We start from the raw sequence: 12,581 nt of genomic DNA, 5'->3' as shown, positions 1-12,581 counted from the left end.
ATTGTACTTTTTACTTCTCATTAAATTGGCAGCTATCGTTGCTTAGCAGAATATGCAAAGTGATCAATTTATAAAATACGGTGCAGTTGAAGTGCTATTTTACACAATGCTTGTTACTACTAAAAATCCATATTAAATTTGGAATGCTGGGCTTTTGCATGATGGAGTTTTTTTTTTGGTACTACTGGGAGAAAAATCTGAACATGATAAGTCACAATGACAAATTTCAGCCCTAAAACAATAAGACCATTTGCAAGAGCCACCTTAAACTTTGATTCAAACCATAATTCAAAAAGCTCTCTGCCTCACCAAGAAGAAGTGGAGGCACAAGATGTAACCTCCTTCAAGGGATAGTGAAGCTTGAACATTGGTGGACCAAGTGCACTAAAGTTAAAGGAGATTTGAAAAATACCGCAATCTTTCTCCCGTGGTGTTTTCTGATGAGGCTGAGAACTTTTTGAAGAACACTGAACAAAACCTGGAGTAAATTTTAAAAAAAATAAAGTGACCACAAATAACGTTGAGTCACTTAATAAAATTTAATTGACATAGGTTTCATGAATGCAACGTCCAACCTTTTTCATTATAAAAAAAAAAAAAATAATAAACATTGCAGGACTACATCTGATGGGTACAAAAAAAAATCAGTTATCTACAATGAAAAAACCAAACACTTAGATGGACTGATTACACAGATAGTGTGTGTAATGTGATGCAACACTGAACTAATGTTTTTCTACAAACACTAAGTCCGTACTACAAACTGTATAAAATATGTCCACAGAACTGGGAAAATCAGCAAGTATATCCAAACGCACTGGGGAAGAAAAGACTTTCTGTACAATATCTTCACATTATCATCACATTTCGGTTTTTGCTCAGTGGATGCAGGTTGAACTTAAGATGCTGAGTTCACTCCCGTGTCACTTAGGTTGAAAAAAAAAAAACTAAATTTCAAAGCAACAGCACCACATAAAAGATACACAACAGCAGTGTAGCATGAAAGCTCAACGAGTGTCTCTGGAAAAAAAAAGGTACCATTTACAAAAAAATATTAAAAGCAAAAAGTCCCCACTGGTGAAAAAAATTCATATTTTTAACAGACCAAGGTCTGACAGAGTATGGCTTCATCCCTGTCAATTCCTCTGTGTGACTGGCCCTGGTTACTCTGAAATTCAGGTTTCATTGTCCAAACAGTTCCTCATGAAAATAAAAAGCTGGTCCTAAGTGCTCAACCAGAAGAGCTGAGCATGACAATGTCCTCCACTTGGATGAAGAAGATATGAACAGTCCACAGGGCCAGCTCCCTGGAAGACCAGTGTAGGAGTAAAGAGATAACAGAAAAAGTCCAGTGGCAGCGGTGCAGTTTGGTGTGTAATGGTGGGACCGGAGGAAGAACAATTGAAAGGAGAAAGCTGTGGGCTGGTTAGCTGGGATGAAGAGTCTCAGGTGGGGTAGAGTTCAGACAGAAGTGATGATGCCGGCGACAGCGCTACGAGACTCGGATCATCTGAGCCACTGTCTCATCTGCTGCCGCCTGGGCTGCGTCCTGCTGCTGCTGAAGAATGAGGGGAAAAGGGATCAGTGAAGCCATAACAATAAATTAGAAGGAGTTTCATGCTCGCATAAGATCTCACCTATTCCAACAACATACAAATTTTTAAAAATACTACAAAGTTTTCTTCTTTTAAGTGTTTAAGATTTTTTATTCTACAGACAGTTTCTTACCTGTGCCAAGGCCAGCGCCATTTCCTCCTTATCCTTAGGAGAAAAGAAACGTCCTCCATCTCCTCGCTTGCGCTGCATAGCATGACGATGACGAGACTCGTGCAAATATTTCTGCTAGACGAAAAGCGAAGGAATTAGTCCACCATCATGCATAGTCTCTGCTGTTTCGTGCTGTAAAACTCTCCTCACCCACTATATTTCTTTTTTGCAATTTTATTACATTGTCACTTCCTTTCGTAGTATCACTAGTATCTTAACATGAGCCTTAAATGAAATAACTTCTTGTAATGTAAAAGGATTGTGCATGTGCATCATTGACACTTAACACCTCAGTCTGTGGCTCTATGCAGTTTTCAATTCATCAGTTTGGCTTTCACCAAACCAGCCAGCACCTTCTACACATAGTGATATACAGATGACGACAACAACGAAATGGAAGAAAAAACAACAAGTAGTTGGTAAAGAAAATACATTTGGAAGTCAAAAAGACATTATTTACAGGAGGGAGTGCCAGAAGGTGCATTGGAACTTGGATACTCCAGGGTGTATAAAGTTAAAGAAAGTTCTTCTGTCTACTAAATGTGCTTTTTTTTTTCCCCCCTCAAATAATGTTAAAAGACTAAAAGTCTGTTTGTGCCATCTAAAATCCAAACTTAATTATTTCAATCACTAAATTGGTGGGCTAGGGGTTTCCCTGGCTATCAACCACAATGGCAGTACTCATAGTATTTGTTTACATGTGCAGGTAAATTATACGCCTGTGTGGTCTACGATTATATCAAATATGCCATACCCTCCTTTCTTTGGGGATCTTCCCCTCAGCCTCCAGCTTGGCCCGGGCCTGTCTTCGCTTCAGGATGCGATGGTACTGTTTGGCATTTACGTACAGAGGCTCCTCCTCAAGCATTTCAGCCCCTGGCAGGGGGATACGCTGCATTGTGGGAACTCCACCACCTCCAGGGACCATCTGATACACAGAGGAAACACAAACAGGCACAAACTGCTTAGAATCTGTGGCACGGAAAGCATGTAACAGAAATTACTGGCACACAAAAACAGTTAGAATGCAAATGGTTAAGTCAGTATTAATAAGAAAAACCATGTTAGAGGCCTCGTACCCCTACGCAGATGTTCTCAGTCATTCTAGCTACTTAGACTTCACTACACGCAGATACAAGGTGGCGGCTACCTGGAAATTGCATGGCATCACCAGATTTCATGGACTAGTAAAACCTTCTGTATACACATTGTTCAGAGATCAGACAGATTGGTATGGCCACCTGTTTTAACATTTAATAGCTAGACTGGATATGTATTGCAAACATCCGAAATTCAATTGTTCTTAGTAAACACATTTCCGACAGTGACCAAATCATTCTTGTCATCACATTTATCATTCATGCACAATGCAATTCACATTCTGCAATTCACATTCACATATCTGCAGCTGAATTATGATTTGCTGTAATTTATTTTGGATTACTATCATTTAAATCAGGCCAGTCATAATTCTAATTCAAGTGATTTTTAATCCCCCTCAGTTCAAGACACCTACATTCACCTTTTAAGATATCATCAGTTAAGAATTGAGTTACAACTAGTCAAACTGACGTGTAGATATTTTGAACTGGAACCCTGCCGAGTCAGTTTTCACTAGGCAGAATGACGTTGCACATATCTGTATTTACGTCACACCCTACGCCAAGCGGGATGCAGAGGCGGCTTGATTTTCAAACATACTGCGGCACTGCAACTGTAACCATGTGTGACAAATCATTTAACTGCCATGTCGGAACAATTAATTCTGATAAATTTCAACCACAAGTCTACTGAACAAACTTCTTCAAATTCCCTGCTGATTAGCACTTCATGGGATTTTCTAACAATCATACCCACCAACAACCCTTTCACTTACTTTTACAACACCAATATCTAATGGGAAGCCTTGCATGAGCAGCATCATGCACAACAGTTCAAACTAGTGCTAATATCGCATGCAATATCTGCAACATTTTTTTTCCCCATCCATCCATTATCTATACACTGTTTAATCCTCACTGGGGTTGAGGGGGGCTGGAGCCTATCCCAGCCTCCAACAATTTTTTTTGACCAGTCAAAAATGAAATACAGATATGTCATACTCACAGCTCAATATTACATTGACTATATCCAATTGTAATTGTAGCCAGCCAAGCTAAGCTATTAAATGTTAACAGATCTTGCCATAGATTTGAATGTTAACAACTTTTGCCAATTCATGTCATCAACACAGTTGTATGATTACAGAATTGGTCCTATGAATAATATATTATTGTGTATTGACAAACAACACTGGACTCATTAAGTTTAGGTCTATTTACATGAGTGGTCTTTGGCTGACGTAAGGCATCCAATTTAATGTGTTTTTAGCATTTATGCTATTCGCATAAAGTTTACAAATAGTAAATACACATTGATAAAATACTTCCATGTGACACATATGATACCTGGGAAAAGGTCTTATCCAACAAAATAAGACAACACCTGTACTAATGGACCACTGGTATGCAAGGACTGTAACCCTATTCATGTTGCCATACGTAGAAGGTCTTTCAGGATCCACTGGACCCCAAGAAAGAATATGAGTAAAATCTTTGTTGGTATTCATTATAGACTTTTATACTATGTTACATACATTTTCTGAGAAGTTGATGTATTTTTGGTTCCAAATGCACGACAAATGTCCCTCTTTTTATATATATAAAAATAATCTTCAAACATTAGAAAACAATACCTGTCACCTAAACCAAATGGCCTGGGGTCCCACAGACCCCAAAAGTCCTGAACACGGTTAAATAAACACACTTGTATTCATTGTATGGGTTGAATAAACTCAGCTCTCATTAAAGTCAGACTTTCGAACAGGATAACTGTGCACATCAATGAGTGACTGAAAATGTTAGAAAAAGAATGAATAACCATATTTGGTGATGTCAAAGGTTCTGTGATCTTCACCACAACGCACACCCTTGTGTGAGTCTACATTTAAAAAAAAAAGGTAATAAGATGCTGGGTACCTCTGCACAGGGTCTTACCATGACCATTCCACCTGCATTGACCATGTTGCCGGAGACGGGCAGGGTGACGGTCACAGTGCCTTGGCCGCTGTTGGTGGTGTTGGTGTTGGCACCCCCTGCTTGTACAATCTGGGCACCTGCCAAGCTGGCAGCTGGAATTGTGATCATTCCTGCAAACAGATAATCATCACAGAGCTTATTCAAAATGACAACTTAACAATGCCCCCGTTTATGAAGTTTACAAAGACGAAGGCAAACACAAAAAGGTAGAAGAAAACTGATTTTACCCTGCTGCAGCACGGTACCATCTGCATTAACAGGCTGGTAGACGATGGTCTGCCCGTCAGCTGTTTGTGCTACCTGTTGGCCCTGCACACTGATCTGCTGCCCCTTTGGTATAGATGGGTAAAAAAAAGAAAAGGAAAAATATTTACATAAAAATGCTGTTTCTTATCAGCTACGATTCTGAGTGAATTCATAAAAGCCAAAAGTCTATTTCTGTAATAGTTGTACTACATTGACAGAAGAGCACACACATGCTGAAATGTTTCCTCCAACTACAGCCTAGTTCATCTTCAAACAAGGAAAATGTTTGGGTGCATTTTGAAATTAACGCCTTAATATTTTGCATTGCAGGACTAAACTTAAACCAACTGTGGTAGAGTGAGGAAAAGAACTCATCAATTAATATTAGCCTTGTATGACCAGACACAGTGCTGTGCCAGTGCTGGAGACCGGTCTGGCTGCACCCTTTATGATTTTGCTATAAGGGGGGAAAAAAAAAAAACAAATACCATCTTCTTTGTGTTTCTTTAAATCAATAATATTCATCTTGGGTAAACCCAGGATGTAACAATGGTGCCACTGCAAAATAGCAGCGTGGGGAATTGGTTTTGGTCAAACATTTGCACTGAGGAAAGCAATGTCACAAAAATGGTAGGAATTAAGAAAGAACCAAGCAGGCTTGCCATATTGCACCATCCAAATCATCAAAGCTTGCCATTTTCAGCACAGACATTGCAAGCTCTGAGGTTGTTGGGTTTTTTTTTCCATAGCAAAAGGGGATTTTGGAAAAACGGAGATAGTGGAAGGGGAGAAGAAGGCTGCTTTAAACGCACTGCGGAAATGATAGGTTCTGGTGAATCAAACTTATTCTACATAGTCCGTTTAGTTTCAGAACATCTGAGCCAATACAGCATTTTGAACAACATGGCTTCCTCCAGTGCTAATGCTACTGCAGAGAAACTGATCTCCAGCATTAACATTTAAATAAAAATAAACTTCAAATAATTTCTGTATCAAATCAGGACACCAAAATCGGAACTAAATTACGAGATCACCAAACATTTCCTCCTTCTACTATACCACAAATAAGTTGTATAATCATACTGAATGTTGACGAATTTGAAGAAATAGATTTGCTACTCGGCTTGTCAAAATCTGACACCTGGTTCTGTCCAGCGGTGATTGCTGTCTGGGGCTGCTGGATGATGATCTGTTGGGGCTGGCCCTGCTGGCCCTGGAGCTGGAGAGTCTGACCGCCTTGCAACTGGATCTGACCGGGCTGCACCAGCTGGATCTACAGGCAAAAACACCAACAGTAGGTTTTTATGTATGGACAGTAGATTATTTCACAATGTTCCAAAAAAAATGAACAGTAACAAAAACATACTTATATGAACCTTTAAATCAGAAAAAATAAAAAAATATGTACACCTTACAATACAGTCATCAACATATGATCACATTAGTAAACAATTTCAAAGCATTTTTCAACAGCAACATGTGCAGGAGTTACTAAAGCTCAGGTGTAAAGGGCTTACCAGACTATCATATTGCACACCCTTCCTTTAGATCTAGTTCTATAGTAGTAATATATCCTTCAAATATAATTCTACATTAGTAATACAGCAAATAAACTATATTGATAATATTATTCTAGAGAAAATGGTGGTGCTGTACATAGTAATGTGGTAAAGTCTAAATATAGATCTTAATCTAGGAACCAAGCCTCCCCCCTTACCTGCTGTAGTCCTTGAGCTCCAGATACAGGGACCTGCATTATGGTCTGACCCTGACCCCCTGACATGGCCTGCACCATAATGGGTTGCCCTGATGATGTGATGAGCTGTCCACCGCTCACCTGAACCATCAGTGGTTGTCCCTGGACCTAATGAGAAACACAGACAGTGGTTACAAAAGCACTGACATGTTTTATCTCACTGTCTCTTACAGGTGGCTTGTTGGGCTCCAGGCAAGTGGCATCAAATCAGAAACACTGAGGATGACACATTGTGGTTAAGTATTTGATGCTTTGTTGTCGTCCTTTCTGTTTCAGAATGTGCAGCTATGTGACCATCTGGTGACATAGTGAACCCAACATGAAGCCAGTATGTACAGTACATTTTCAACTGTTTGTTGGTTTTTTTCCCATGAAGTTCAGCTACAGTCGCAAAATACAAAACCTTTGTATTCAGAATTCAGGTTTTGTATTTACAGGAAAGCCACAGATGCACCAAGAGGGTACATTTGCTTAAAGCACAAAATTAGAAAAGCTGCTACCATCAAATCAATTTGCATTCACATATGCAACTTGATGATTTAACTTGAATCCACAAAGTGACCACAGTGGACAACTGAAAGCCCGTGGAAGTAGCTGTAGAGAAAAATGCCAGGGAAGAAACCTCCTGCCATTTTATTGCAAGATAATAGGAAACAGCTAAATGATGAGCAGAGACAACCAGCAATGGTTGCCGGTCCATGCTGGTCAAAGCTGAACCTCACAGATTCTTCTGCTAACTGAAAATACAGCCACAAAAGTCACATTTCCAACAAGTATCATTCTGAAGAAAAAATATTTGACTTTCCAAACTTGTAAAAAATAAAACAAACCAAAAAAAAAAAAAACACAAGACAAACAGAACTTAGACAAAACAGCAGTCTTTTGACAGCCATGAGAGCACAAGCAAAAACCAGAGGCTGACACACTGTGCTCACGAACATGCAGTTCAGGCAGTTGCGAGACATGCTGGGGGGGAAATGATGAACCAAACAGCACAGATGGGTCATGAAAAACAGCCCTGGATATGGCATGCAAACTGGTAGGCTGTAAAATTGTCATGGCACTGACACAGGGCGGCGGTGACACCACTACCTGGAGTGTCTGCACCTGCTGGCCTGAGGCCGTCACCACTGGCGCCTCTGTTTGCAGCTGCACAGCCGTCACTGTGCCCTGCGTCTGCAGGCAAGGCAGGACAACACAGTCTCAGAATAAAAGGAAGTCTCAGTGTGGTGGAGCTGGAATCCCCTGAGCTTTTTGATTGTGGGTGCCTGCAACCTGTGATCTTATTGCATAATGTTTAATTGGTGATAGGAGGGAAAACTTTTCCTTGTCAAAATATAATTAATCAGAGTGAGCTCACCTGCTGTTGGATCTGTCCATTGGCAGTCTGCACAACAATCTGCTCCCCAGTGGTAGTGGTGGCAGTAGTGTACTGCTCCATGGCTCGTTACTATCACAAAGACACATACAGTATCATCTTACATTAGATGTGTTTCCATTAAAAATGCTTTTTAGATGCAGTCCACAGCCATGTCTACGATTCATAATAAATTGTGTTTGTCATTTTAACCACTGCCTGCATGTTCTGTGTTCACTGTTATCGTTATTTAAATAAGGCCTTTGAGTGGTTCTTTCGATTTCACATTTTAGCGCTAACTTATCCAGTTTCAAATGTTATTTCTAACCCTTAGAGGTGATATGTTGACTCACATTAGAGAATAAAGCTAGGTCAGCGGCTGGACTGCTTAAACATGGCATTTAGTCAACGGGACAGACTCGTCTGTGAGCTAACAAGCTAGCGCCAGTGAGCTAGCTAAAAAGCGTGGCAAATGCTAGAAAACATACGGATGATTGTAATGTGGTAAAACTGCGAACGTCGGTCTTTGGGTGCGTTGTTGTGTATTACAGGTGATGATCATTTGCTGGGCAACGTTTGCTGGTGGACGGAGGGCGGTATTATCCACGGTCCCTTTGTTTGAGATTGAATTTTTTCAGCTAACTAGCTAACGTTAGCTGAGGCTTGTCGCTCGGCGGAGATCATGTTTCCTCACGGCAGCCAACATTGAAAACAACAAGCTACTCGCAGTCCTACAAGTCTGGGACACAGCGGTCGACATGTAACTGCAATTTGAGTTTTTTGCATTTAGCAGGGTTAGTAATTTGGTTGGTCCATGACAAACCAATCCGTGCTGACAACTACCAATGCCTTCAATCGGGGCTCCCTTACCGTAGCTTCGCTGTCCGGTTTCCCTCTGATTGGCTCCAGTACAGCTCGCTAAAGCCCAATCAACAAAGTGAGCGGACAAAATGGCGCAAATGAAACAACGGGGCCTGGGAGGAGGTGCGCAGCTGCGTGACACGGCGACAGGCTAGGGTGCGGAGTCCTAGAGCCCCGGCAGGTGTCGCCATTTAGTCTATCTTGGTTGGTCTGTTTATTATATTTCCAGGAATTAAAGTGGCGCTAGTAGGCGCTCAAAGTCCCAATACGTGTGTCATTTACTCATAAGCGAACCTGTTAGTTCTCCTCCGCGCCGCTAGTTGGCAGCACCGCGCAGCCTCGCTGCTGTTTGCGGAAGTGTTTCACAGGTTTGCAGCATGGATGTAGAGGTAGCATTTTGATTTGGTCAAGGTCTCACTTCTGTTATCAGCTAAGTACAACGAAATTAGTTAGCATTACAGCGAGTTCTGTTTGTTCGGGTACAGTAGACCGAGCCTCCTCCTCCTCCTCCTCGGCTTTACGAGCTGACGATTCAAAGAGGAGAACAAGCATGGCTCGGTCTCTGCTCTCCCTCCTGTCCAGGCTCGGGGCTCTGTCAGCGACCCCCTCGGTTCCCGTCAACAGCTGTCGATTTGCAAGCAGAGGTGCGAACAAAGCATGGCCGGGACAGAGCCATGTGAACCGAGACAGAAACAGACACAGCAAGGAGGTGGCTGATGGAGAACTGGACCTGGAGGATGTGGAGGACAAGTTCCAGGCCCTGGTCGAGTAAGATTCAACAGAACTCACACTATTCCAGTGTAAAAAGAAAAATAATCTGATGTAAAAGTGTATGAACTAGAGCATCCCCTCATGTGTTTCAGTCAAGGCAGGAAAAGGCAAAAGACTGTCAAGTTTCACATACTGAGGAGACAGATGACTCCACCAGGAGCTCCACAGAGGATGTTAACCTGGGATGCTATTGAGCAGATCAGGTGAGGGAATAACATCACATAACATTACATCCTGTGTCATCGTGCACATTCTCAGACAATTAAGTTGCACAATCCTTCACACTGGAAATTTTTCTGGTACTTTTTATTACGTTTGTTGTCATTCCTTTGGTTTGCTACACTTGCTGTGTATCATTTACTGTCTACTGTCTTTCTACACTTTCTTTTTTTAACCATTTCTATTAAAATATTCTACATGTTAGTATTTACTGCTACACACTGAGTCATATTCTTTGTATGGTCAAACCTACTTTGCAATAAAACTGATTATGACTGTAAACAAAGTGCTATTCACTTAAATAATCATTAAATGTCCCATATTGTGCACATTTTCAGCATATTGATGAAAAGTCTCATATGTCCTCAGAAAGCATCTTTCAATTTTTAGCTAAAAATTCTGCAAAAAAAGTTCATTTTACTTGTTTTTAGTGTACAAGGTGTGTCAGAACAGTTCCAGGACTGGTGTGACAAAAGATATATTTCAAATCCAAACTCCAAGTTTTCCCCTTCGACGTAATCCCCCTGGAGTCTCTGCCACGCCGCCATGCACTCCTGGAAGGATTCTTCTGGGATCCTCTGCAGCTCTGTCGTCACAGCCATCTTGATGTTGTCCACGTCTTCAAAATGGGTCCCCTTGATGACCCCCTTGAGCTTGGGGAAGAGAAAAAATCCCACGGAGCCAGGTGGGGTGAGTAGGGAGGTTCCTCCAGCACAGCGATGTTCTTCTCAGCCAGGAACTGTCGGATGCTCAGGACATTGTGAGCAGGCGTGTTGTCATGGTGAAGCAGCCACGACTTGTCCTGCCACAACTCTCACCTCTTCTCGCGTACTGAACGAAGCAAACGGCGCAGAATCTCTTTGTAGACGTGCTGGTTGATCGTCTCAAGGGGAAAACTGGAAGTTTGTAGTTTGGGTTTGAAATATATCTTTAGTGACACCAATCCTGGCACACCTCACATGTAGCTGTAAATGTAGCCTCCTTCCAGGGCTCTGTAGAATTCAAAGTACAGTTGTTGTTTTTAACTTGTGTGGTGAGTTTGTAGTTTAGCAGTGCAGAGCGGCACATTTCAAATGGCTCTGAATTGACTGCTTGGTAACATGTAGCCTTAATGGGCTGCATTTTACTGTTTTGTTCTGCTGTCTGACAAAAATAGACATTTGAGAACCATTTTACTGGCAAGTTAGCTGTAATAAAATGCAGTGCCAACAGCAGAAGATTTATGTTTTTTGCTCATAACTGAAACATAAGTAGATAAACCAGGCAGACTGCAGGGTAGCAGTGAAGGAGTCAGAATACTGTTGGTTCCTCAGCTGAATTGTTGCAGCTCCGTAAAATTCTGACTGGCTTATAAAGCTAAGTCATTTAGTTGTGAGATGACAGAAGCATTTTATGTCTTCACAGCTTTAAGTCTACACCTCTACCAACCACAAAAAAAAACATTAAAAGTTTAATTTCCAGCGTATGAAACTCAACATATCTAATACTGCCCTGTTTTCAGATATCTAAAGCAAGAGCAACCAGAGGAGTGGACAGTGCAACGTCTAGCTGAAGGTTTCTCTGTCACCCCTGATGTCATCCTGAGAGTCCTCAGGAGCAAGTTCGTCCCCTCTCCTGAGAGGAAAGCCAAGCAGAATAATATCGTAATGGCTGAACTCAGTCAGCAGGTGCTGCCTTCAGGTGCTGGGACACAGCAGGACAAGCTGAAGCTGCCTGGGAGCCGCACACCAGCCATTCTGCCATCTGGAAGTACAGAAGGGGCTTTGGTCCCAGTGGCTGAGCAGACTCGGATGATTCGAGGTGAAGGCTCAGGATCTTCAGCAAAGAGTCCCGTCCCTGCTACTGTTGTGCCCACCCAGCTTGCTGCTGGTATTAGTCAAGCTGTCGCAGCGACAAGATTAGCAGAAGACACCAGAGCTACTAACACCACTCTGACAGACGAGGATGAGGAGGATGAAGATGATGAAGATGATGAAGAGGGCTGGGATGGACAGGTGCTGACAGAGGAGGAGCTTGAAGAGTTTATGGACATGGAAAAGCCCTCTCCTCTAATGCAAGTAGGGAAAGATTTCTTTGACGCAGAGGGCAACTTTATGTATCGAGTCTGAGGAGTTTGTGTCCAGCTGCTAACTGAATGTACGCGATGTTCAGGCTGCATTTAATAATGAGCTCAGTGACCTACTGAACAGATTATTGCAATGTAGGCTATAAACAAGTAAAAATACTTTCTATTCTTGTGCAATAGCTGTTTAATAAACTTTATTTATGAATCATTTATTTCACATTTACCACCCATCTGTATTTATTTCTTGATGTCTTAATCACTCACTTATTTCCATATTTATAGGAATCAGGAATATTGAAATGTATGTACAGAAAAATATACTTTTACAATTCTACATTTTCATTTAGCAGATGCTTTTATCCAAAGTGACGTACACCTGAGAGCAGATACAACACAAACAAGGATCTAGTCAGGAGAAAACAATCTTGATAAGTGCCATAGAACAAGTTCAAGTGTTATAGG

General features: G+C 41.5%; 2 protein-coding genes across 12 annotated transcripts; one reads left to right on the top strand and one right to left on the bottom strand.

Moving 5' to 3' along the window:
• Positions 1-520: 520 nt before the first annotated feature.
• Positions 521-9,149, bottom strand: nfyal (nuclear transcription factor Y, alpha, like). 11 transcript variants are annotated; one of them, XM_008296134.1, is made up of 10 exons: positions 9,074-9,149; positions 8,207-8,296; positions 7,936-8,022; positions 6,808-6,954; positions 6,232-6,363; positions 5,072-5,174; positions 4,785-4,954; positions 2,522-2,695; positions 1,729-1,842; positions 521-1,558 (listed from the first exon to the last, which is right to left on the bottom strand). In XM_008296134.1, exons 2-10 carry the CDS (start codon positions 8,285-8,287, stop codon positions 1,493-1,495), a joined length of 1,074 nt encoding a protein of 357 aa, XP_008294356.1. In that variant the 5' UTR covers positions 8,288-8,296; positions 9,074-9,149; the 3' UTR covers positions 521-1,492. The 11 variants fall into 11 exon arrangements, with proteins under 11 accessions (XP_008294356.1, XP_008294372.1, XP_008294381.1 ...); XM_008296150.1 differs by having other exon boundaries at positions 4,803-4,954; XM_008296159.1 differs by having other exon boundaries at positions 1,729-1,839; positions 4,803-4,954.
• A 284-nt stretch (positions 9,150-9,433) lies between these two features.
• ngrn (neugrin, neurite outgrowth associated) lies at positions 9,434-12,338 on the top strand. Its single transcript, XM_008296122.1, has 3 exons — positions 9,434-9,832; positions 9,928-10,038; positions 11,556-12,338. Exons 1-3 carry the CDS (start codon positions 9,615-9,617, stop codon positions 12,160-12,162), a joined length of 936 nt encoding a protein of 311 aa, XP_008294344.1. The 5' UTR covers positions 9,434-9,614; the 3' UTR covers positions 12,163-12,338.
• Positions 12,339-12,581: the final 243 nt, after the last annotated feature.

Source organism: Stegastes partitus, unplaced genomic scaffold (assembly GCF_000690725.1).
Source record: "Stegastes partitus isolate 25-593 unplaced genomic scaffold, Stegastes_partitus-1.0.2 Scaffold24, whole genome shotgun sequence".
Lineage (NCBI taxonomy): Eukaryota > Metazoa > Chordata > Actinopteri > Pomacentridae > Stegastes > Stegastes partitus.
Note: the sequence above shows the minus strand (reverse complement) of the source record. Positions and strands in the feature narration are given on the sequence as shown.